This window comes from Abramis brama (genome assembly GCF_963993115.1).
Source record: "Abramis brama genome assembly, chromosome: 20".
Lineage (NCBI taxonomy): Eukaryota > Metazoa > Chordata > Actinopteri > Cypriniformes > Leuciscidae > Abramis > Abramis brama.
The window spans coordinates 25,215,575-25,240,884 of NC_139982.1; the positions used below are offsets into that span (position 1 = coordinate 25,215,575).

Below are 25,310 nucleotides of genomic sequence, written 5' to 3' on the forward strand. Positions count from 1 at the left end.
ATAAATGTAATATATTTATTTAATTAAAAAAAAAAAAAAATCGTTTTCATGTCTTGAGAGGAACAATGGATATTTAATCCAAAAATAAAAAATATATACAGTACCAGTCAAAAGTTTGGAAACATTACTATTTTTAATGTTTTTGAAAGAAGTCTCTTATGCTCATCAAGCCTGCAGTTAAAAAAAAAAAAAAAAAAAAAAAAAAACAGTAATATTATGAAATATTATTACAATTTAAAATAATGGTTCTCTTTTTTAATATACTTTAAAATGTAATTTATTTTTGTGATGCAAAGCTGAATTTTCATCAGCAAGTACTCCAGTCTTTGGTGTCTTATGATCCTTCAGAAATCATTCTAATATGCTGATTTATGATCAATGTTGGAAACAGTTGTGCTGCTTAATATTTTTTTTATAACCTGAGATACTTTTTTCAGGATTATTTGATGAATAAAAAGTTAAAAAGAACTGTATTTATTTAGAATAGAAATCTTTTGTAACAATATACACTACCGTTCAAAAGTTTGGGAACAATAACTATTTTTTTTTAAGAAATTAGTACTTTAATTCAACAAGGATGCGTTAAATTGATAAAAGGTGATGGTAACGATTTATATTGTTAGAAATGTTTTTATTTTGAATAAATGCTGTTTTTATGAATAAATGCTGTTAACGTTTTACTCCTCAATGAATCCTGAAAAAAGTATTCCAAAAAAATATATTAAACAGCACAACTGTTTCCATCATTGATAATAACTGAGTATCAAATCATCATATTAGAATGATTTCTGAAGGATCATAAGACACCAAAGACTGGAGTACTTGCTGATGAAAATTCAGCTTTGCATCACAAAAATAAATTACATTTTAAAATATATTAAAAAAGAGAACCATTATTTTAAATTGTAATAATATTTCATAATATTACTGTTTTTTTCTGTTTTGTTTTTTTTTAACTGCAGGCTTGATGAGCATAATAGACTTCTTTCAAAAACATTAAAAATAGTAATGTTTCCAAACTTTTGACTGGTACTGTATGTTATAATTTTCTCTTGCTTATGTCTTTCCAAACCTGTACGACCTTTTCTTTTGTGGAACACAAAAGATGCTATTATGAGTCATCTTTTTTTTTCTTCTTCTTTTTTTTTTTTTTTTTTTGGTTCATACAATGAAAGTCAATGGGATCCAGTTTTTGGAGCCCATTGACTTTCATTGTATGGACATTTTCTAATGCTTTTTTCATTCCAAACATGTATGATGTTCTTATTTCTGTGGAACGCAAAGATGATTATTTTGAAAAAAGTCTCTCTTTTTTTCTTTTCTTTTTTTTGTCCATTCATACTATTAAATTTAATGGGATTCAATGTTGTTTTGGATCCCATTGACTTTCATTGTATGGGCATTCCTCAAAATATCTTCTTTTGTGTTTCCACAGAAGAGAGACAGTCATACATGGTTTAAATGACTTAAGGGTGGGTATATGATGACAGACTTTAAATTTTTTGGTAAACTATGCATTTAAGTAAAACATGGTGCACTACAAGGGGCTGAGCCTTCCAAAGACTGAAATCCTACAATTGCCCCTAAAAAAAAAAAAAAAAAAACTGTAATATAAACAACTTTAGCCATGTCATGCTCTCTCTTGTGTCGTTTGCCCTGTTGATACCTTGTACCACACTATAAATGCTAATGCATCCCCCTCCAACTCATTAAAACACTCTAATTGCAACATAGTGGCGTAACGGTCATTTGCCAACAATGTATAACCTTCATCACGTCACCTCATCATCCTTCCCTTTCCCCGTCCGTTCTCCCACAATATGCAGCATGATAAAATCATTAGCCTGCTGCCACTTCAACCTAATTAATTAACCCAATAAAGCTATAAATAAAGGCCTAGCTATTAAGGTAGGGATGTGACTGACATCACTGTTTTGATGCTGTAACTTTTATGCATCGACCTCCGTCGTCTGTTGCCCGAGAGACGATGTACTAAATCACAATTACCTGGGGCGAAACATCGAACGGTATGCGTGCTTTGTGGATTATCCTGGTTTGGTACACAAATTGGTTTGTATATAAATCTGGTTGAATTATGTTTGTTGACTTCTGGCCCGGTGTGTTTTCAATAGTAATGCATTCATTATTTTCGGAGACACGACTCAAGCTTTTTCATCTCTCAAGAGCTAATCTGAAAAAGCCTATCACAGACCCCGGTACACAAATGTACTCTCAGGTAAAGGATAAATGAGAGCACTGGGTCTAAATGACCCGTGTGTGTGTGTGTATGCGTGAACGAGCACACGCATATACACACACGTAGCTAATGAATGTGAATCTTCCAGGGAAAGCTTCAGAACATAAGTCAAGTTGGGATGTTTGTAAACTCTTTTGAGGCAGTATTAGAAAACCGTCTGTCTGTGGGTTTTCAAATATTTAACCAATGAAAAGTTTTAAAAAGAGATTGTGATTAAACCTTGTAACTCCATTGGATCCTCAAACTGTCAGTAAAACCTTATAACTAGTATCGCACACACTTCTCTGCTCGTTTGCAATGCAAGAGTAAATAAAGAACTATTTGTTTGAACTAGTACAGCGTTTTATATATATATATATATATATATATATATATATATATATATATATATATATATATATATATATATATATATACTCACCTAAAGGATTATTAGGAACACCATACTAATACTGTGTTTGACCCCCTTTCGCCTTCAGAACTGCCTTAATTCTACGTGGCATTGATTCAACAAGGTGCTGAAAGCATTCTTTAGAAATGTTGGCCCATATTGATAGGATAGCATCTTGCAGTTGATGGAGATTTGTGGGATGCACATCCAGGGCACGAAGCTCCCGTTCCACCACATCCCAAAGATGCTCTATTGGGTTGAGATCTGGTGACTGTGGGGGCCATTTTAGTACAGTGAACTCATTGTCATGTTCAAGAAACCAATTTGAAATGATTCGAGCTTTGTGACATGGTGCATTATCCTGCTGGAAGTAGCCATCAGAGGATGGGTACATGGTGGTCATAAAGGGATGGACATGGTCAGAAACAATGCTCAGGTAGGCCGTGGCATTTAAACGATGCCCAATTGGCACTAAGGGGCCTAAAGTGTGCCAAGAAAACATCCCCCACACCATTACACCACCAGGCTGCACAGTGGTAACAAGGCATGATGGATCCATGTTCTCATTCTGTTTACGTCAAATTCTGACTCTACCATCTGAATGTCTCAACAGAAATCGAGACTCATCAGACCAGGCAACATTTTTCCAGTCTTCATCTGTCCAATTTTGGTGAGCTTGTGCAAATTGTAGCCTCTTTTTCCTATTTGTAGTGGCGATGAGTGGTACGCGGTGGGGTCTTCTGCTGTTATAGCCCATCCGCCTGAAGGTTGTGCGTGTTGTGGCTTCACAAATGCTTTGCTGCATACCTCGGTTGTTTCAGTCAAAGTTGCTCTTCTATCAACTTGAATCAGTCGGCCCATTCTCCTCTGACCTCTAGCATCAACAAGGCATTTTCGCCCACAGGACTGCCGCATACTGGATGTTTTTCCCTTTTCACACCATTCTTTGTAAACCCTAGAAATGGTTGTGCGTGAAAATCCCAGTAACTGAGCAGATTATGAAATACTCAGACCAGCCCGTCTGGCACCAACAACCATGCCACGCTCAAAATTGCTTAAATCACCTTTCTTTCCCATTCTGACATTCAGTTTGGAGTTCAGGGGATTGTCTTGACCAGGACCACACCCCTAAATGCATTGAAGCAACTGCCATGTGATTGGTTGATTAGATAATTGCATTAATGGTAAATGGACTGCATTTATATAGCGCTTTCACAGACCTATGGCCACCAAAGCGCTTTACATAGCCTCACATTCACCCATTCACTCACTCATTCATACACCGACGGCGGTGTCAGCCATGCAAGGCGCCATCCAGCTCGTCGGGAGCAGCTGGGGTTAGGTGTCTTGCTCATGGACACCTCGACACTTGGTGGAACCGGGGATTGAACCACCAACCTTTCGGTTTGTAGACAACCTACATGAACCACTGAGCCACTGCCACCCCTAATGAGAAATTGAACAGGTTTTCCTAAGAATCCTTTAGGTAAGTGTATATATATATATATATATATGTATATATATATATATATATATATATATATATATATATGTATATATATGTATATATATGTATATATATATATATGTATATATATATATATATATATATATATATATATATATATATATGTATACATGTATATATATATATATATATATATATATATGTATACATGTATATATGTATATGTATGTATGTATGTATGTATATATATATATATATATATATATATATATATATATATATATATATATATATATACAGTATATATAAAGGCTAATGTTTTGTATTTGTGGAGTGGAGAAGAGTGTCTTAGTCTAGCATTTGTTGTTGAGTCATAGACTGAGTCATTTTCTTAAATAGCTTATGAATAGCACTTTATCTTTAATAACATGAGATTTTGACCAAATGACAGAACAAAACTGAGCGCCCACATAGCTGCAGTAAACCTGTAAGTTGATGAAAACATAATGCGATGCGCTTACTGCCTGCCAGATGTGGCCATTCTATTAAGGGACACATGTACTGTATGTCCGAAATTCTCCGAAATTTGCTGGTCAAAAACCTCATAACTCCATTTGAGCATTTCGGTAAAATGTTAATAAGAAAATGACACATGCAAGTGCCTGAACATATATAAAGGTTTTGGAGATGCAAGTCTTCCGCCCAACAGCCGGAATTTTTTGTTGTATGATTTTCTAAAATTGTCAAACAATATACACTTATAAACTAAAGATCTAAAAACAATTGTTTAATGCTAGCATTGCACCATTTCATTTATTTCCTCTTTTAAACATCCTGATTTCCTCTTATTTTGTTCGAAAAGCATCACGGCCCTGGCAGATGATTACAGCTCTATCTTGTAGGCATTTTCATAAAATCTTTTTAGATATACATCGATTTCAGTGTCACAATAGACTGATTAGTATTGTTGCCGCAGAATGCATTCGCTGTTTTTTGCTTCATATAGTGGCAATAGACACTCATGTATAAACATCCCAGCCTGGTCTGTTATTCCCTGTCTTTTAGTGCATGAATGACTAAGTCATAGTGGCAAATTGACTGTCATTGTTCACGTTTCACCTCTCCTATATGTACGGCACCACCACAAAGCTCAAATCTTGTTCTTGAGCACATTCTCTCCATACACATCATCAACAAGCTTTTTCACACGCCAGTGCCCGCGGTTAAGCTTCATCTCTTATTCATTTGATTGTCATGTTTGCTTACCCTGTTTTTGTCGTTTGGGAATCTGACGCAGTCTCGAATTGCTTAGTCTTTTATTTTTTACAACCACCCCTTCCTGCTTTTACATTTATATTTTAGTATCCATTTATGTTATATTTTAGTATCCTGCTTTTACATTTATATTTTAGTATCCATTTATTTTATATTTTAGTATCCTGTTTTTACAATTATGTATTCATTTTTTTTTTTTTTTTTTTTTTTTTACTTCAAACCTTAGTCACCGACCGAATTACCAAATTTCGATACCTAAGGGATTAATCTCGTCAACATCAGTGAGCCAATAAGCATGCAGCATGATTGGCTGTGGCGAGGCATCAAGGAAAAACACTAGTTTATGGCGGTTTTGCCCAGAGACGTGGCTCACAAGTGAGTCTGTGGTGTGTAAGCGTACCAACCCCCATAGATGTAAAAGATGTGGAAAAGATCAAAAGTGTGGCTACATTTCAACAGGCTCGATACCAACAGAGCGCAATGCAATATTTGCGACAAGACAATTGCTGCCAATACCGGCAACTAGTGCTGTCAAAAGTACTGACTTCTGTATTAAGTCGGTACTGAAATGTTTAAAATGTGACAATACCAGCATTATCTCTAGCATTATATGAAACAATGATGCCTTTTTTATTGTATGAGACAATATAATCATTATGCATTACAGAGGAAGCAGGTAATTCATCTTGCAGGTATGTTTTTTTATTCAGTTGACATGTAGGCCTTTAAAATGGTGTGTTTAGATCTATCGTACTATGTTGTATTTGAAATGCCCCTGTAGGAAAGACCTGGGGAAAGATATTTATCACAATAATGCATACCCAATTCCGTGGTATTGTGCCAGCGAATAGCCACACGGAGCATGCGTTCCACCTGGACTTTAACAGTCATGAGCTACGAGCCATATTTATTTTCCTACATATGTCTACTTTTAGATTACATATAGATTACATTTTAGATTACAAATGTGCTAGGGGTCAAAAATGAGAAAAAGTGTATCTCTTATACACTGTGTATATATATATATATCGACCGATAGATACACACTTTCTTATCCTATGTATAAAAATCTTCATTAAATTGTTTATTTAGAGGTTCTTCATATACTTTATTTGTGGCAATTACATAAACCTACCTGCATTTAGTCCTCTGAGATGTTTGTTTTCACAACAGGCCTGATTTGTGAACTAGAGATGCTTTGTTGTGTGTTCTTGAAGGAGAGTGAGGATGTAGGACACATGGTTGTCAGGTGGACGTGTCTATGCACAGCAGTCTGTCTTCTGATGGACAGGGAGAGGGTGTGTGTGTGCATTTACAGACATGAACACGTCCCACGGCCCCCTCCGACAATCCTAGCGGACCTTCTTCTGACAGCCAGTCTCGATAGTAAGCAAAGGATGTAAACACGCAACCAGGGACACCGCAGAAGACACGCTAGCATTAACCTTGCCTGTAAATGGCTGCACACCCCCATGCTTTATTAATAGTATCTTGAGGGCGCTTGTATAGCACATGTGCTCATTTAACAGAGACTGTGAAAAAATAACACTTGGACATCTTTGCAAACACAGTGTGGCCTTGTCACACGGGGATCTATTTAATGTGGGCGTGTTGCTCTCAAGGCACAAGTTATTTTTAATTAGGTTAAAATACTGGGCGAACAATATCTCTTGATGCATTACTTTTTGGCTTTCATGTTTATTTTATTTTTTTATTATAAATCAATTAGTCAATTATTTTTTTATTCAAAAGTAATAGACTCCGGTAAGTCGCAGAACAAATAATAATATCTGGGTTATAATTTATACAAATGTTACCACAATGTACGGGTCAGATTATTGCATAAATAAATATTGGTTATTTTAAAATTAGGATTTTAAATAGGTTTCATTTTTTTTTTTTTTTTAGCTGTCTGATCATCAGGTGTAAATACCCTCCGAAACACTTTTTGAGATGAATTTAAATCTGATCAAGGTGGTTTGAGACGCATTCCAAATTAAACTGGACAAATGTAAATGCATCTGGTTGTTGAAGCCACGTCAATTTTACCTCCCAAAATATAAAAAAAAATATCTTTGTAAAAGCATGTTATAGGCTATATGACATGGCATGACATATGCTTATAGCCATGACATATGCTTATAGCCATGACATATGCTTATAGCCAGATATGACAGCGCTACTGCAACACTCACCGCCGTAGATGAGTATCTCTTCAGCAAGCGGGATGTTGTGCAGGAATCGAAGATCGGATTTATATTCGTTTTGTGGAGACACATTTATGTGGTCAAGTGTAAATGGAGCCATTTTTACAAATCAGTAAAAACACGTACCTAGTTCTGTCATGGAACTCTAGATGGTGCAGGCTGATAGGTCTTTAACTAATTTGGTAGCAATCACGTCATTATCTACATAGCACAGTTGATTGGTTGCTGTTGTTGCATCAGTGGCCAATGAGCTACGGCTCAACATTCAAACAAATACCAGTAGTGTTGCATTTAGCTAGCCTGGGAAAACGAAGACAAACTTCTGGCAAATTTAGATTTGCTCTGCAAGTAGTCTGGGCAAAGAGCCCATTCAAACCGATTTCTTTTTTTCTTTTTTTCTTTTTTTCTTTTTTTCTTTTTCACCTCCACCCCCCCTCTTCGGAGGACAACTTTATTTTATATCATTATTTTATAGTGATATATTTTTTAAGTACATACACTATTTTACATTCAAATCATAATCAGTGCATTTAACTGTTGTCCTACCATAACCTTTCACCATGTTTTAGTAAGATTTAGTAAGATTTTCCACAGACTAGTAACGGGATTGTGCTGACTACAGGCCACTGGGCTGGTCCACAGACTGGTAACGGGCTTGTGCTGACTGCAGGCCGCTGGGCCGGGACACAGACTGGTAGCGGGATTGGGACACAGACTGGTAGCGGGATTCAAACCGATTTCTAATCCGTCCAAATCGCGGCACCAATCAGAAACGTTGAGGCGGGCTTTACACGATGACGATCGCTCTGATTGGTTTTAGGTCTATCCAATTGTGCCCAGAGGCATTTGAGCGACATCCGTTGGTGAAGCGCACCAACTTTTAAATGCATTATTATATTCAAATTGCAAACACATGAGGACAGTCTCCATGAAAGACCCACTGGCAGATGAACATGCTACTACATTTCTCTCCTAAACGGTAGGAAATTAAATTAGATTTAATAGAGGATTTTAACTGTGACACGATGATTGACAGGGCAGTTTAAGTGACAGGATGCACGCGACAGATCCGTCCGATAAAGATGACGAAGTAGTATGTCCTAAAGCTTGCCTACTTTTTTGCTACACATTCAAAAGTAAATACCTTTTCTTAACAAAAAGAGAACATACTTTTATGGCGTAGTGTAACTTAGGTAAATTGGGACGCAGCATATGGCTTTACACGATGACGATCACTCTGATTGGTTTTAGGTCTATCCGATTGCGCCCAGAGGCATTTGAGCGACGTCCGTTGGTGACGCCCCTTTGGAAATGAGTTATTAATGAAGCTTTGCCAGACTATAACTCAGTTACTACTGAGAATGGTCTGGTTTTAACCAGGCTAGCTTTTAGCAGTATGCAGTGTGCTTTCAGAAACCCTCCACCTTCCCCAGCTCAAAAATGTCCAGCAGGAATTAGGGATGGATTGTTCAGGTGCCTCAAGATTCATTTTGAATTTGATTCAGGGAGTTCTGAAGCGATTAAAAAAATGATTCTTAAAGCATCCAATGCTCCAGATTTCCCATTTCCCTGCACTCAACACTATTTTTATTTTGGCCTGTTTGTTTATTTAATTTTATCCTCAGACTTCAGAGAGTGTAGTATCTTAAAAAGGAGCCATTTACAAAATGGTTGTAAGTGCATCAAGTCATCACGCAGGAGGAAATGACTTTGTGGCTGACTGGAAACGAACAGGTGCTCTCTCGGATTCATTTAGCTTTGCTTTAGGGAACGTCCACCGTAATCCTGTTTTTGTTTTTGTTTTCTAGCAGCGATTTACATGCATTTTACATGCATTTGAACCCAAATCAGCTTTGGTTTGGTCTGTTGTGTCATTTTCAGCGACACCAAGTAAACATCTGCAGGAAAGCGGTGGGGGGAAAAACAGCCTAATTAGGATGAAGTCGATGTCCTGTATTCCCAGCTGCGCGCTGTGTTTAGACAGACGACGTCTAGCGCGGGTAACCTCTTCTCCTGACTGCCCTCTCACAATGCAGCCTGTGAGGTGAACGCAACACAACAGTTGGTGTAATAAGACAATTAGCCCGTGCAATTTGTAACTTTCTTAATTGCTCTGCAAGCTGCAAACGTTTCCAGTGCGTCCGTCACCTGCTAATTGTGAACCTATCGCTCACGAGAAAATGGAGGACAGGAAATGGAGAAAACAAAGCCCTTTCTCTCCCTCCATCTTTGTCTCAACCTCTCTCCCATCGTCTTTTTCTGTCCTGATTAAATAATTGCTTTTTAATTAGTTTGGAAGTAATGCATGCATTCGCCGTCCTTTGTCTTAATCTCCACCGATGCCATTGTGGAAAAAACCTTCTGCGACGGAGACTCGTACAATCGAGTGTGCTGAAATATTTACCATCGTCGTTGGATGCCTGCCACAAAGTGCAATTGGCTCGGCAGCCCTAATGAAATTGTCCCTAATTTGTTTCTGCTGATTAGGTGCTCTGCTTAGACGAAGAATGCTGCGTTTGCCTGCTTTTGTTTTAAAAGGCTATCCTTGAGTGCTGTCCATTCATCAATATTTGTTTTTTCATCACAAAATTAGCCTTTCTGCTGGTGAAAAAAAAAAAAAAAAATAGAATGACTCGTAACTTTGGCCAGTAAGTGTTGATGTTGGACGGTGGCTTATCCAAAACTCCTGTTTGGAGTAAATACCAGATGCCGTCTCGGTCGGCCATATGGAGCTCGCTGCCTCGCAGCAGACTGGGAGCTGGGAATGGAAACAGGTGGAAGGTACAGAGATTAAAGACCCGCTCAGGCTGCCTTACATCATGGCGACTTGCGCTTCGGTAGCCACGTTTAAATCTGCTCGTTTTGACGTTTCTATTCGGATTGTAAATGGGTCATCAACTTTAGGAAAGGTTACTCAGGAAAAAGTATGAGCAATGCATTATTGTGTTACTAAGCAGCCACTAAAGGGACATTGTGGTGGAAACAATATGGGATGTATGGGATATTTTAATTATTTTGCCTTCTGCCAAGATGTTCGCAAAGGTTTTGATGTAAATTATGTTTTTTGAAAATATAAAAATGCAGAATGTTTTCTGTGATGGGGGTAGAGTATGAGGATATAATATACAGTTTGTACAGTACAAAAACCATTGTCTCTATGGAAAGTCCACATAAAACATGAAAACACTATGTGTGTGTGTGTGTGTGTGTGTGTTTGCTCACAAATTGGCTTGTGCTATAATGTCTATGTACAATGCATTTTTCTAAGATTGTTCCAATACAAATAAACTATAATGATAAATATTATTGATTTATTGATTTGATTTGAAAAAATATTCATACAAATTTCTCATTCTAACAAATTTCTGTGTAAATTGTTTGTAAAGATATTCTTATTGTCACAATTTAATTCAGACCATTTACATAAGAATGTGGGGGTTTTTTTACACTTGGTTCTGCTTGTGTTTCATGAATGAAGCCTACTGTAAGTAAACGTAGTAGTTACTTTTGTGTTATTGTCAGTTTGCCAAGGCTCTAATTGTTTCAGAATGGAAGCTTGCAAGTCTTTTTATACATTGGTAGTGGTTACTTTTGCTGTGGACAAGTTTGTCTTCCTGAAGTAGAGGCATTTCCTCAGCACCATTGACAGTGTTCTAAAAACAGCCACTTTCTGGAAAGCTTTTCTTGGTTGCTTTTATTTCTCATGGTGACCCATTATATGTTGTTCTATAGATAAATTTCTTTATAACATCCAGTGATTATCTGTACGTCAAAATCAGACAGGAGATGATCTGCAGATTATCACCTGCCGTCTTTAATGTTGTGGCAATATTTATTAGGGTGTTTGAGGTTACATTCCTCTCTCAAGGGCAGAGCCGCAGTAAGGCTCTGCGGGGACATGAACCGGCAGCATACTGGTCTCTGCTCCATTACCCTGCCCAGTGGACCAAGTGTGACTTCATTCGTCTCTGTTTCAGTGGCAAATCCACCTGATCTCTTGTGTTTAGATCATTTCACACTGAGGCTCCCAATGGGAGCTCGCACAAAGATTCTGGTGTAAAACAATGCAAATGTGTGTGTATTTTGCGTAAACATACACCACAGGCACACGTTTTAGCAGTCGGGTTAAATGAAATGGTTTCAGAGATCACAGAAACTTTCTAGGTTAAAAGTGATAAGTACATGAATGCTGAAAAACAAAATTACATCAAAAGGTTGCCTCAGTGCATCATGTTTTGCAAGGTTACATTACCTCGCATTACCCTTTATAATGTAAACTCAAAATTAAATAGTATGTACAATACATTTGCCTTCTATGTGACATATTTAGGAATTGGTGTAATTGGTGTTTTTTAATTTTAATTTGTAAATAAATAAATATATTATTTTATTATTATTAATTTATTTAATTTATATTTAATATTATTATTATTATTATTATTATTGTTATTATAACTATTATTATAACAATGATAATAAATACATTTTTAATGATTATAATTTGTGTGTGTGTGTGTATATACATATATATATTTTATATATATATATATATATATGTATATATATATATTCCCCAAAATGTATGTGTTGTGCCATTTTTACAAATTTCTGTGTGAATTGTTCTTCATTTCTTCTGGTTTATTTTAATTCATTTATCTTTCACTCCATATGTCATAAAAGAAATTTTTTTGGTGCCACGTTCCTTTAAGTTACCTGATCAGCCTGAGTGACAGCAATCCGACTTAGGAAATTCAAACATTTCTCAATCTCTGTTTTGCAGCTCCACCCGCAGGAAGACTGTCACACAATCCTTTCAATCTCTCTCTCTCTCTCTCTCTCTCTCTCTCTCTCTCTCTCTCTTTCCCCCTCCAGATGTACAGCACATTAAGCGCAGAGACATTGTGCTCAAGAGGGAACTGGGCGAAGGGGCCTTTGGGAAGGTGTTCCTGGCAGAGTGCTACAACCTAAGCCCCACTAAGGACAAGATGCTGGTGGCTGTCAAGGTAAGAGATGATCCCTCCATTCCAGCAGGGCCGTAGCGCTCTCCAGTTACACAGGACTCATTCGAAAGGTCAAGCCCCTTTTTCCAGCCCCCCTCGAATGACATATAAAGTTGATCCTCCTGTGCCCACTAGAGCGGGGTTTCTTTCAGGGAACGATCGCTAGACGTCTTGGTGGTGGAGGATTTGTTAACTAAGATCAATGATGGAAAGAGCTCTGCTGTGCTCCGAGGAGAGATCAGCTACAATAGCGTTTAATATTTGGCATTGATACAAGGTTTGGGGGGGTATTAAGATATTGCAGTGCTGTGGTTTAGTCTTCATGGCATAGACGGAGTGGAATGAGTCATCGCTGTGGGCAGACAGTTCCTGGATAATGCCTTAACATGGTTTACCACATGGGACTATTCACCAAGGTCAAGGAACTCACCGTCCAGTGAGTTGAGGCGGTCTATTGAAGGAGGTCTTCAGATCAGTGCTGATCTGTAAGTGCGCTAGTTTGTCTGTCGGTTTCGAAATGTCAAAGTTTCAAGGTTTCATAGATGCTGACATGTTGAAGTATGAAGTCGAATATATACTTGGTATTTTGTTGAGTTTTTTACATGAGGAAAAAATTTGAAGAATTATCAGCTTTATGATGTTATAAATAATATTAATAATTTAAGAAATACTATTATAAACCTACCTAACCACCCACCCAAATCACCCACCCACCCACCTAACAAACTAACCTAACCACCCACCCATCTAACTACCTAAGCTACCTACCCACCCAGCCACCTAACTACCTAAACCACCTAACCCATCCACCCACCGACCTACCTACCTAAACACCCACCCACCTAACTTTGGAAACCACCTAACCCATCCACCCACGACCTACCTACCTAAACACCCACCCACCTAACTTCGGAAACCACCTAACCCATCCACCCACCGACCTACCTACCTAAACACCCACCCACCTAACTTCGGAAACCACCTAACCCATCCACCCACGACCTACCTAACTACCTAAACCACCTAACCCATCCACCCACCGACTTAACGACCTTACCACCTAACCCACCTAACTACCTAAACCACCTAATCCATCACCACACCGACCTACCTAGCCATCCATCCACCCACCCAACTACCTAAAACACCTAAACCAACCTACCTTCATACCTACCCACCCACCCACCTAACTACTTAAACTACCTACCTACCCACCCACCCATATATATATTTAACTTGATTTTAATTTAACTTTATATATATATCTCCCACGTTTTCTTCTTTTTCATTATCAGTGAGATCTTTCATGGTGTTGCACTTTAGTCCGAAATGGTTGGAGGAATAAATCTTGGCAATAACACTGTCTGCTAGTGACGGTTTATCATCCAGCAAAGCACATCATTCTGGAGATGCTGTGATCAAGAGTGATGGAGCTGACAGTGTCTTTTAGAATCTTGTGATGGTGTCTGAAGAAGATTCTCATGTGAAGAACAACACAAGCAGCCACATGCCCTGTTTTACCACTGACCCATTGGAAGGAAATCAAAAATGATCTCTCTGATATCTAGTTTTTTTTTTCCTTTTAAACCGAAATTAAATTACATGGAGAGCAAATAGAGGAGACTTCTGTTTTTTTTTCCTAAGAAAAAGAATAGAGGGCTACTTAAAATTAAGGAATCTAAAAAGAAATCTAAATAAAATGTATTAATACATTTGTTTATTTAAATCATGTCTAAAACAGTTAAATGTAACTATGACATAAATGAATAACTCCCTTTCCAAATTGATGCATAAATAGAAATGAAAACCTGTATTTAATTAATGTTTATCCATTTCTTAATTCATTTGCCAATTTCTCTATCCATTTGTCAAAGTTAAAATACCATTGGACTATTCACATGGGAGCAGCCAATGAACTTTGACACACAAAGCACACTGAGATGGCCATCAAGAAAAGCAGCAGTAGATTTTGCGGGAATTGTCTGATTTCAGAAGTCGGTATAGATTAGTCAAGATATTAAAATATTCAATCAAAAGGCAGAGATCTCAATAAACTCTTTTCTCATTAGGTTCCTCCAAGACCAAACCATGCTGTTCTTAGAAGAATCTAATGAGACACTAGTTTGAGCTATACAACCCACATTCATTGTATAGCTCTAAACCCCCACTGTATTTCAACAATTGTGTAGTTTTCATTTAGGAATTGTAGGAGAAACGTCTAGTCTGAGGCAAAGTTGATACTTTGAAATCTAAATGAGTCTCTTCAGCTTTGAAAGAACAACCTCTGAGCAATAAAACGTTCCTCCGGGAAGCTGCTTGGCTTCGTCTGCTTCATGGAGCTCCATCACAGCAGCTGTTGTTTGAAAGCCGTCCAACTCAAATTCAGAGAGGTCAAGTTTTTCCTTGTATTTTGGCCAAAGAGCTACCAGCATCTCTCTCATACCTTTGCTCTCCCTCATCTCCACCTGATGCCCAAGACCTCCAGACCCTTATTACAAGTGACAGCCTCCCAGGTGGTGCTGGATTCGTCCCCTCTGCTCTTCCCAGCCCTGTGCAGGTGGCCAATTTTGCAACACAGGAGTAATAAAGTATATGGATAGGGATAGATACCTCGCCATCTGCGAATTGGTTCCCTCATCCATCTCGAACGCATGAACCTCTCTGCAATTCCTGATATGGATTAACCCACGGTAGCTCTAATTAAAATTAAACTGCGAGTTCTGAGGGCGAAACGCAATTATAACATAATTGAAGGAGCGATTCCTCACAAACACAACGTGATGCTGCATCTGGCTGCTAGAGTGTCTGGGAAACCAATTGACATATCACGGCCAAGGCCACTAAGGGGGGTTATTTTTCTGTGAATGATGGGATATAAAATGACAAAAAGACGGATGTGTACAGGCGACTATTTAATCTTCCAGAAAAGACAAAGAAGGGCACGAGCAAATCAGAGACGTCATGCTGGTCAATTTGAGCATCTTCCTTGGCATCCCTAGGTTTAGTCCATGCATTTAACTGTTGTGAAAAAGTCTGATGTTACATGAATGATTTAAAGCACTTTTGGCGTCTACAAAGTAATATTTGTGTCAACTCATCTACATTTTGATTATGCATTTACATATACTGTCAAAAATAGCTCAGCATGCTCCATTGGTTTTAAATGGTTCAGGATTCAGAAGCCATTAGAGACGGATCCGTTTATATACAGATTTGTGGGATGGGTTAGTCCTGTTAACCTGATTAATTGTTCACTTGAATTATTTATTACTGACTGACTCATTTAAGCTCCCGTAATTAATTTACTTGTACTGTATAAAAATAAATAAATAGCAAAGTCACATTTCATTCCTGTATCCACAATATATCCTTTTGAAGGCTAAAGTTTCATCATTTAATATTGTTTTCAGTATTATTATTACTTTTTATTAATATTCATAATCAGTTGTATTATGTATCTGTATAATTACTTTTTATTTGTATCCATAGTCATTTGTAATCATTGTGTTTTGTGAATTATAGTGTTCTTGAAAAAATATGTGTGAGAGAGACTTTGGGACAAGCTAGACTGCATGAACGGGGGGGTGAGAGAGTTTGTGCTGAAGAGTTAGAGACATGAAATGTGTGTGCAGTGTATGTAGATTCCACCGAAGCATAGGGATTAGATATACATTCCATGTTAATAGAAACCATATGTTCCTCTGGTAATGTATATGTTCCACTGGTAATGTAGTTTTTTTGGTCAGTGGCATATAAGACCGAACCTCTTTGTCCAGAGGACAGAGATAACAGAGATGCTGGAATGAAGACCTTTGGTCCATTGTCACTCTCTCCTATGTCTTCATATAATGATTACAATAAATAAGAGATCTTTTGGCAAAATATCTGGTGTCTGGTCCCGTGAATTAAAGGGATAGTTCGGCCAAAAATGATATTAAACCCATGATTTACTCACCCTCAAGCCGTTCGAGATGCATATGTCCCCTGGAGCCGGATGGATTACTTTTGTGAAGGATGCATGCACATTTTTGGGACTTGAAGGAGGTGGACCCCGTAACTTGACATTATAACCACTGAAAGATCTAAGACATTTTCTAAAATAACTGAAAAATGTGTTCGTCTGAAAAATGATTGACATATGCATCTCGAACGGCTTGAGGTTGAGTAAATCATGGGTTTAATATCATTTTTGGCCGAACTATCCCTTTAAACAACAACAGGGGGAAAGCATAATTTCGAAATCTACACCTCTGATATTAATGATTTGTTTTTTAAAATTAATTATTATTTTTTTGTAATTAAACATTTTAAACATGCATTACAAAAACATTTTTAATATGTTTTTTGGTAAAAAAAAATTAATGTCTGATGTTTCAGAATAAATCCCAAAAATGTCCCTGATTAGTCAAGATACTAAAGTCTCCAGCGATCTCAAACTCATTTCTCATTAGGTTCCTCCAAGTCCAAAACTATGCAGATGAGTTTGACTTATGCAATCCACAAAGGATTAAAAAAACAAAGGCACATTTTTCTGGATATCCTCTAATATTAATGTTTTGTCTTTGAAATATGGATTTTAATTGAACTTTTCCCTTTTTTGCCTACAATGCTCAAGTGCTTGGCTGAGTAGCTAATTTTGTGATCATTAGACAATAAACAGTCTGTCTTCTGTTTCTTCCTTCAGACCCTGAAGGACCCCACCCTTGCGGCGAGGAAAGACTTCCAGCGGGAGGCCGAGCTGCTGACCAACCTTCAGCACGACCACATCGTGAAGTTCTACGGCGTCTGCGTGGACGGTGACCCGCTTATCATGGTCTTCGAGTACATGAAACACGGAGACCTCAACAAGTTCCTCAGGTGTGTGGATGAAATCAACACACTACACGCAAATTATGTCATGATGTGTAATCTTTAATCGTTATGTAAACAGTAATCGTTATGCTTTGCTTGTAAAATGATCTCAAATACAAAGGGAATCAGTTATTATTGATTGAGGTCACAGACCATTTTTGAACATAATTATATGCCCACTGAATTCCAATGTGATGCTCTGGGAACTTCAGAGTCTTATGATACAAATCATCCTCAGGAGCTGCAGTGGGCCAGGGTTATGACAGAAATGGCAACATTTTTTTAAATAAAAACAAAATATAACACTTGACTGTGATATTGTGTGGGTAATTGATGCCAAAGTCCCGTTAAAGGGGCTACAGGTATTATGTAGAATTCAGAAACCCTTGTTGTTAGCGACACCTGTGGCCGTTAAGTGAACTGCAGCCAACAACGTGCTCACACTAAAAAATAACAGCGGTGTGAAAGCAACAGTTAAGAAAGCATTTGATAATGGCGGATATGTTTCCATCAGATCTGCGATTCACTAGCATTGTGTCGACAGATGAGGTTTAGTGGGGGGTAATTGAGAATGAATGTGGGAAAGGCACGTGAGAGGAGGCATTGCCTCCATCGTGCTTTGATTGGATATGATCAGTTATGATTGAATATGATTGGTTCGTGTGATAAATTCTGCCACTTGTTTTTGTGCACATTCAGAGAGCAACATAGTTTTGGCCCTTATCCGGCCCACATCTGGTACACGTGGAATCCACATGTACCAGATGTGGCCCGGATCTGGGCCAACACTATGTTGCTGTAGGGGGAAGACTAATTAAAAAGTAAGTAAATAAAACTTAAAAGGGCCTGACAACATGATGACTGTGTGGTGTGTACAAGGTTGATGACTGATGAAAATAAGTTGACTTATAAAAAAAAAGCTGAACATTAGTTCGCAAGAAATATACATTGTTTAAATTGTTACTACCTTTAGTCTACCTTTAATAAATGTAAATATGCATAGAAACACTATCTTGATGAAATTTATACTTGATTTTAATAAATAGAAATGTACATAGCTATTGCCAAAAATACAAAATAGAACTGTATTTGGTCTCTTTTTTTAATTTAATGTTTATTTAACAGACTTAAATTTACATTTATATCTCATTTTAAAACGCCACTGCTATAGACTATATAGATCTGGCTATGTGAGACTATGAATTAATCCCTTTTATGTGCATGACACATTGACATTACAGTACAGAATAGCCCCTTCGCCTTTATTATAAACATTGTATAAGCATTCATTCCATGTGACATTCGGAAGAGAGGCTTTTGGGAGCTAGCATAACTGTCACATCCTTTGTATTTTCCTGGCGAAATCGATCCAAGTCCTTCACATAAAAATTTGTCTACAGGCTGTCATAAATAACCTAGGAAGTATGGGGTAAGTCTCTATTTTTCGCTACAATCTGTTCATACATTGGCAATACAAAAAGCGATTAATTCATGGAAATTCTTACAAATAGCCCCTTTAAGGCAAGACATTTCACTCAACAGCCATCTTTGAAACACCTCTTGGGCAGCTATTTCAGTCATGCAAGTACAGCTCCTATCTCTTTGAATAAATTTAGTTTTTTCAGAATTCACTGCATTTTTTTCAGGCTAGACCAGCCAATGCGCATGTGCAGTCATAAGCACGTGTCTCAGAATGCTGGCTGTTTCTATAGTTGCACTGCAGTTACACAATGACTTTACCAGTTGGAGATTGGCTCTTTTTTTTAGAAGATGGGTCTATTCTGCCTTATTGCGCTTTAAAATTTCTCCCATTCATAGTTATATGAGTGCACCATTTTTGTATATCTAAAGTCTTGATGCTTAACATTAATATTTCAGCTCCTATAACTGATCAGCTGATCCCTTTCGTTTAGGTTTGTTAATGTTATAATGACTTTTTCCTTTTTTAATGGTCTTGCAGTGAGACAAACTTTATTATTCCATATAGTTTCTTAATTAATATGGTCATAAAATTACATACATACACGAGTATAAAATAATTTGCAAAATAAATAAATCGTTTTGTCTAACCACAGGACACTTTCTCAGAAGTATCTAAAAAAATTGTCAAAAATATAATTATTTGAAAGTTGTAAATATATGCGATAATTTTTTTCGATAATTTTATAAATCTAATGACCTATCTAGCTATGTATTGCCTGTAATCACTCTAGATTTCAACATTTTTATCGAGTAGTGATTCATTTTTTAAAATTTGTATAGCAATATAGGTAATATTTTAGTTTAAATGAGAGTTTAGGTTCAGATGACAAAATGGTTGGGAACCCCTGCATTAGAATGTTGGGTAAACCAGTTGCGTGCCGTTTTCTTATCGTTGTGATGTAAAATTCAGCTTTGTGATGTCAGCAGGGCCTATCTGACTGTGACTGATAGGTTACAACCTTCCACAACGGTATTGAACAAGGTGGATACATAGGTGTACATGGTTTCTGACAGGGCTCTGTCGAAAGAGCAGAAATTGCTTTCTTTTTCCAGCTAGCAGGATTATAGGGGATAACAGGTTTCAAAAACTGCTTCATACGTAATGACACTATAAGGCGATAGATTCATGAAAAGGCTGAGAAAACTGACAGGGATGCAAATTGCATCACACAGTATTCATTTCCTTTGAAGAGGAAAGTACTCTGTTGATAATTTGCATTGACATGAATAGCCGCATTAGTTTATTTTAATTTTCCATTGATTTGTTTTCTTCTGCATTCATGAATATAACTTTAATTCTTATCTAATGCACTGCAGAATTCATTTACTTTTTAAAAGGGATAGTTCACCCAAAAATGAAAATTCTGTCATCATTTACACACACTCAAGTTGTTCAAAACCTGTATGAATTTATTTTCTTCTCCTGAACACAAACGAAGATATTTTGAAGATTGTCGGTAACCAAACAGTTGATGGGCCCCATTGACTTCCAAAATACTATAGAAGTCTATGTGGCCCCATCAACTGTTTGGTTACCGACATTCTTCAAAATATCTTTGTATCTCGTATGAAATCAATTCATACAGGTTTGGAACAACTTGAGAGTTTGTAAATGATGACAGAATTTTCATTTTTGGGTGAACTATTCCTTTAAGTTGTAAGCATCCAAATACTTGTTGGGACCAAAGTGACAGAACTGAAATCAGTTGGGTCATTCTGTCTGTTTTATACTTACAGAGCTCACGGTCCAGATGCAATGATCCTGGTTGACGGACAGCCACTTCAGACCAATGGGGAACTGGGTTTGTCTCAGATGCTGCACATAGCCACTCAGATCGCATCAGGGATGGTCTACCTGGCATCTCAGCACTTTGTGCACCGTGACCTGGCGACGCGCAACTGCCTGGTGGGCAACGGGCTGCTCGTGAAAATTGGAGACTTCGGAATGTCAAGAGACATCTACAGCACTGACTACTATCGGGTAAGAGCGGTTTTGTATTCATAAATGCTTGAGCAAAATAAATGTTTGTCAAAAATTGCAAGTCGGTGGAAAAAACATCTTGAATCATTCAGCTCTGAGACAGTCTGAACCTGTATGTAGTTCATTGATTAGTCATCAAATATCTACAAAACACAAATTAACCCTTTGTCAATTGTGGCGTATGATGGATCCGTAATTAAATGCATAATTACTCATTTTGAATGACTTCTGAAAAGTTGTAATATTTATATATCCAGCTGCTTTTATTTTAAAAGACCTTAAAGGGTCACGACACCCCCCTCTTTCAGCTCAAGTCTAGCTCACAATCTTTTTGAAAAATGCAACTTAATTGGGCGTGGTGGCTGTGAGAAGAAAGGAGGGGAGTGGGTGTGGTATGGCACGGCAGGGGAGAGGGGGGACTGTCATCGCCAGTGGCCCATGCATGCATATCGACTGTCACTAAAAATCAGTGGTAAAACGTGAGGAAATGCTAGATTTTTTTTATAGCTGGCAAAGTTATAGTCTAATGAAATACACTGACACCTTATAATTGTATTTAAAACATATAAATGCACATGTATATGTATAATTATGTCATTATAAAATATATATATATTTGTTTATATACACACTATAAATGCATATATTTGAAATTCGCTTAAAAAAAAACGTTCCGTACATAGCCATCTACGCGCCCCCTAAACCAACATAAAAAAGATGGACAGTGACATAGAAATTTGCACAAATTAAGCATACGTTCCATACAATTTTGAGGTATTATCGACATATCTAAATTTTAATAACGAGTGATTATTTAACAAAAGGCAAGTAAAACGGTCAGGGTTACATTTTAGACACACACACACACACACACCTCTGAAGCGATAGAAAAGTCCTCGGGACCGCATCACTCGCAAGACGAAACCTGCCAGTTGTACGGTTGCTACATAGTTTAGATGTGTCCGTGGTTGATGGCCAACCAGCCGCCCGCAGTCAGAGTCTAGCCCTGGCAGCATCGCGGGGAAAGATGCACTGGAACTTTTGCACCACGAAAACAAACGCGCGTCCCATCATTACCTCTCTCATCTACTACGCGATAGGCGATATCATAGTTTGACATGTCTGTCATTGGAAAGATCCACGTGGTGTCATGAATAATTAATAGAAAGTGTCTTCTCATTGGATAAAAAACTCAGTCTCATTAATAATTATGAGACACCGATGAGTCATCAGAGTACTATAGTGCTCTGCCACGTCATAGTCTGTGACGTGGACACGATGAAGATTTTAAACCCGGAAGACGAAAATAGCGGAAAAAAACTAAAATTTAACCATTTTCCCCCTACTATTAAATCTAACAGATGCTAACTTTGTCTTCAATGGTGTTCAACACACATACCTCTGTTAAAATCTCAGAAATTTTGGGTTAGGGTGTCATGACCCTTAAAGGCGGGACACGGAAGGCAAAAACATTGTTTTGTTTTTTACTGGTCAATTTTTAGATTTTTGGATATTTGTCTTCAATTACATGTCTTCTTTCAGACTGTGGTGAAAAAAGTCCGAAATACACATTTAGGTCTTTATTTTACTACACTTTGTCTGTTTGCGTCTGTAGATTTCGCGTAAATTCAACAAAAGTTGTCGTTGTAAATCCTCCCGCCGATCCGCGATCTCTGTCTGCTCTCTGTCATCACAGGCACCGCTGGAAAGCTCTCTCTTCACTGTACAATGCTGTCGGATCCAAATATGGTCATTTCCTTTTTATCAGCAACCAATCGCGAAAGTAAAAGGGCTGAATGCGCAATCTCATTGGCTGATGATAAATCTTTAAAGCCCGTTTTCTCAAAATGACCTTTCTCTCATACTCCAAGTCTGAAATCTCCACTTCAGTAGCACCTATATACACCAATCTTTCCAGTCTTGTACCTAGTTATATTATGAAAACATTTGCAGAGGGATTTGTAAATATATTATTCCTAGCCTGATTTATATAACATTTTATTCCCCAAAAACATTTTTTTTAAGGCTATTGACAGTATATTATGATTTACAGGATAACAAAAGTAGATATCCATAAATCCCTCTGTAATTTTTTCCCCATCTAATATGTGAACACAATGAAAAAATAATTTTTAATCTGGCTTTATCCAATACTCAGATTTTGTTTTTTTAAATATATACAAATTAGCGCATATTTAATTAGATATTGCCTAATTTGCATATTTAAACATTAAATTACAGAAAACTTGTAATACATTTTTAAAGCGAGACACTACAGGTGAATAGGGTAAAATTTTTAACTAGCAGATACTAGCAGATTTTTCTCATCTTAATTACCTACATTAAGACGAGAAAAATCTGCTAGTATCTGCTAGTTAAAATTTTTACCCTATTCACCTGTAGTGTCTCGCTTTAATCAAATTGTTTATTTACAGTCATTAGATTAGTCATACTGAGTGTTAATTAAGGACAAGGTTAAAAAATTCACCATATTTGTTATTTGGTATTAAAGATATTAACATAAATACTAACAAAGCCCATTAAACATCTAAATCATACACAGAGGTCTGAATACAAGCCTTGATGATATGTTACGATTTATTGGGTATTTTAAAAATACATTTGAGATGTAAAAAGCACAAATATCATATGCATGTTTTGCAAGGATAATTCTTTAGATTTACATTCATAATTTGTGGAGTATTTTTTTAAAGTGATACAGTACTTCACCAAAAATGTTAATTCTGTGATCATTTACTCACCTGTCAATCCAAATTCATATGACTTTTATTTATTCTTGCATGAAACGCTAAAGGAGAGATTTAGAAACATGTGCAAGCTGCTGTTTGTCTGTTATGAAAGTGTATGGGGACCATGCAGAAAAGGGAAAATAGTGTAGGGAAAATAGCAGCTTGGACACTTGGCTAGATATTGGAACCACACAAGGGTGAGTAAATGAATATAGAAATTTGAATTTGTGGATGAACTATTTCTTAAAATTTCAAGTATGAATTCAGACAATTCTGACTCATTCCAGCTGGTTGGCTCAATTACATGCTCCAGACCCATTTGTGCTTCTACAGAAGATCCTCAATCAAAATCTTGTCTTTGCCTGACAGACATGGGCCTCTCTGTAGATTTGGCCTAGATGACAGAGGGCTCAATTTGCAAGATGAGGGCCCTAAATGAATTAAAATGTGTCTTTTCACTTAGCGCTCAACAAGAGAATGAATGAGGTGACGCAGAATTTACAGAGCTCCTCTATCGCTCGACTAGATTAAGTTGATTTGAACATGATTGTTCATCTCGCTGCTTTGAATGTGACTCCCATTTTTAGGGCACTGAAGTGAAATGAGAATTTTACTCACTGTCAGAAGTCAAGAAATTATTCAGGAGCCAAACTTAACAAGCAAACAGCTCAATCAGCATTCGTACTAATTCTGTCAGTGGCTTGTGGTGGACTTTTGAACTGAGGAGACAAATGCCATGCTATGTATTTCAAACAAGCCACATCAAATATCAAGTTTGGTTTATTTAGGTGTTTTCTTTGTTTTTTAATGCTTTTGTGTGTTAATGTTTTAGTGTAAGTGTGCTTTAATGTTTTTAAAGGGGTAATGACATGGAATTTATTTATTTTAATGTTCTTTGAGGTTCACTTAATAATGTTAACAAAGTGTTTCGCACAAAAAGGCAAATGCGTTATTAAAAATGATTACTTTTAGTCCTCATTTTGAACTTCTGCCGGAAATTATCCATTTTAAGGGACGGCTCCTTTAAGGCTTGTCACTGAACGTCCACTGTTATGATTGGCTAACATCACTGCATACATAGAAAAAGTATTAATTTAATAATAAAAAAAGAAAACTTTTTTTGCTATAATAATAATAATATAGTATTATTAATATAAACCTATTATATTATTAATTATTTATTTGATTTCTTTTACATTTATTTTGTGATGTTTATGTATATATATTTATATATATTTATATATTATTTTGTGATGTGTATATATATATATATATATATATTATTTATTTTAGAATAATATAATATTTAAATGACCTATTTCATGCTTAAAACAATGCCTAACCTTGCTTACCTCAAGGTGGACAATGTAAAAGTGACCGGAAGCAAGACATTTTTTTTTAATACACTGAAAGAAAAAAATAAACCTGATGATCAAAAGCAGAAGCTACTTTTGCCTCAATAGTAGCATATTTCTAAATGCAGATCCTTCAGTAGACACGGGTTGTTGCTGTTCCCAGAGAATCAGTCCTAATTGCAATGGAGGAAATATGTTACATTTAACAGTAAATGTCAAATAGACCATTGCATCTCATCTCACTTAATATATTCTGTGGCTTACTTTATTTTAATGGCACTGTTAAATGGCTG

At 36.9% G+C, this 25,310-nt stretch overlaps 1 protein-coding gene across 2 annotated transcripts in view; it reads left to right on the forward strand.

Annotated features, from left to right (window-relative positions):
• The window catches only part of ntrk3a (neurotrophic tyrosine kinase, receptor, type 3a), a gene marked incomplete at its 5' end in the record, with an annotated part of 210,137 nt that overhangs the window by 173,034 nt on the left and 11,793 nt on the right, over positions 1-25,310 (forward strand). For both annotated transcript variants that reach the window (XR_014603703.1, XM_084094591.1), the window contains 3 exons: positions 12,471-12,601; positions 17,283-17,455; positions 20,669-20,912. Coding sequence is in view for 1 of the 2 variants with exons in the window: in XM_084094591.1 (XP_083950717.1) it covers positions 12,471-12,601; positions 17,283-17,455; positions 20,669-20,912 (548 nt within the window). The remainder of the gene's footprint in view (positions 1-12,470; positions 12,602-17,282; positions 17,456-20,668; positions 20,913-25,310) is intronic.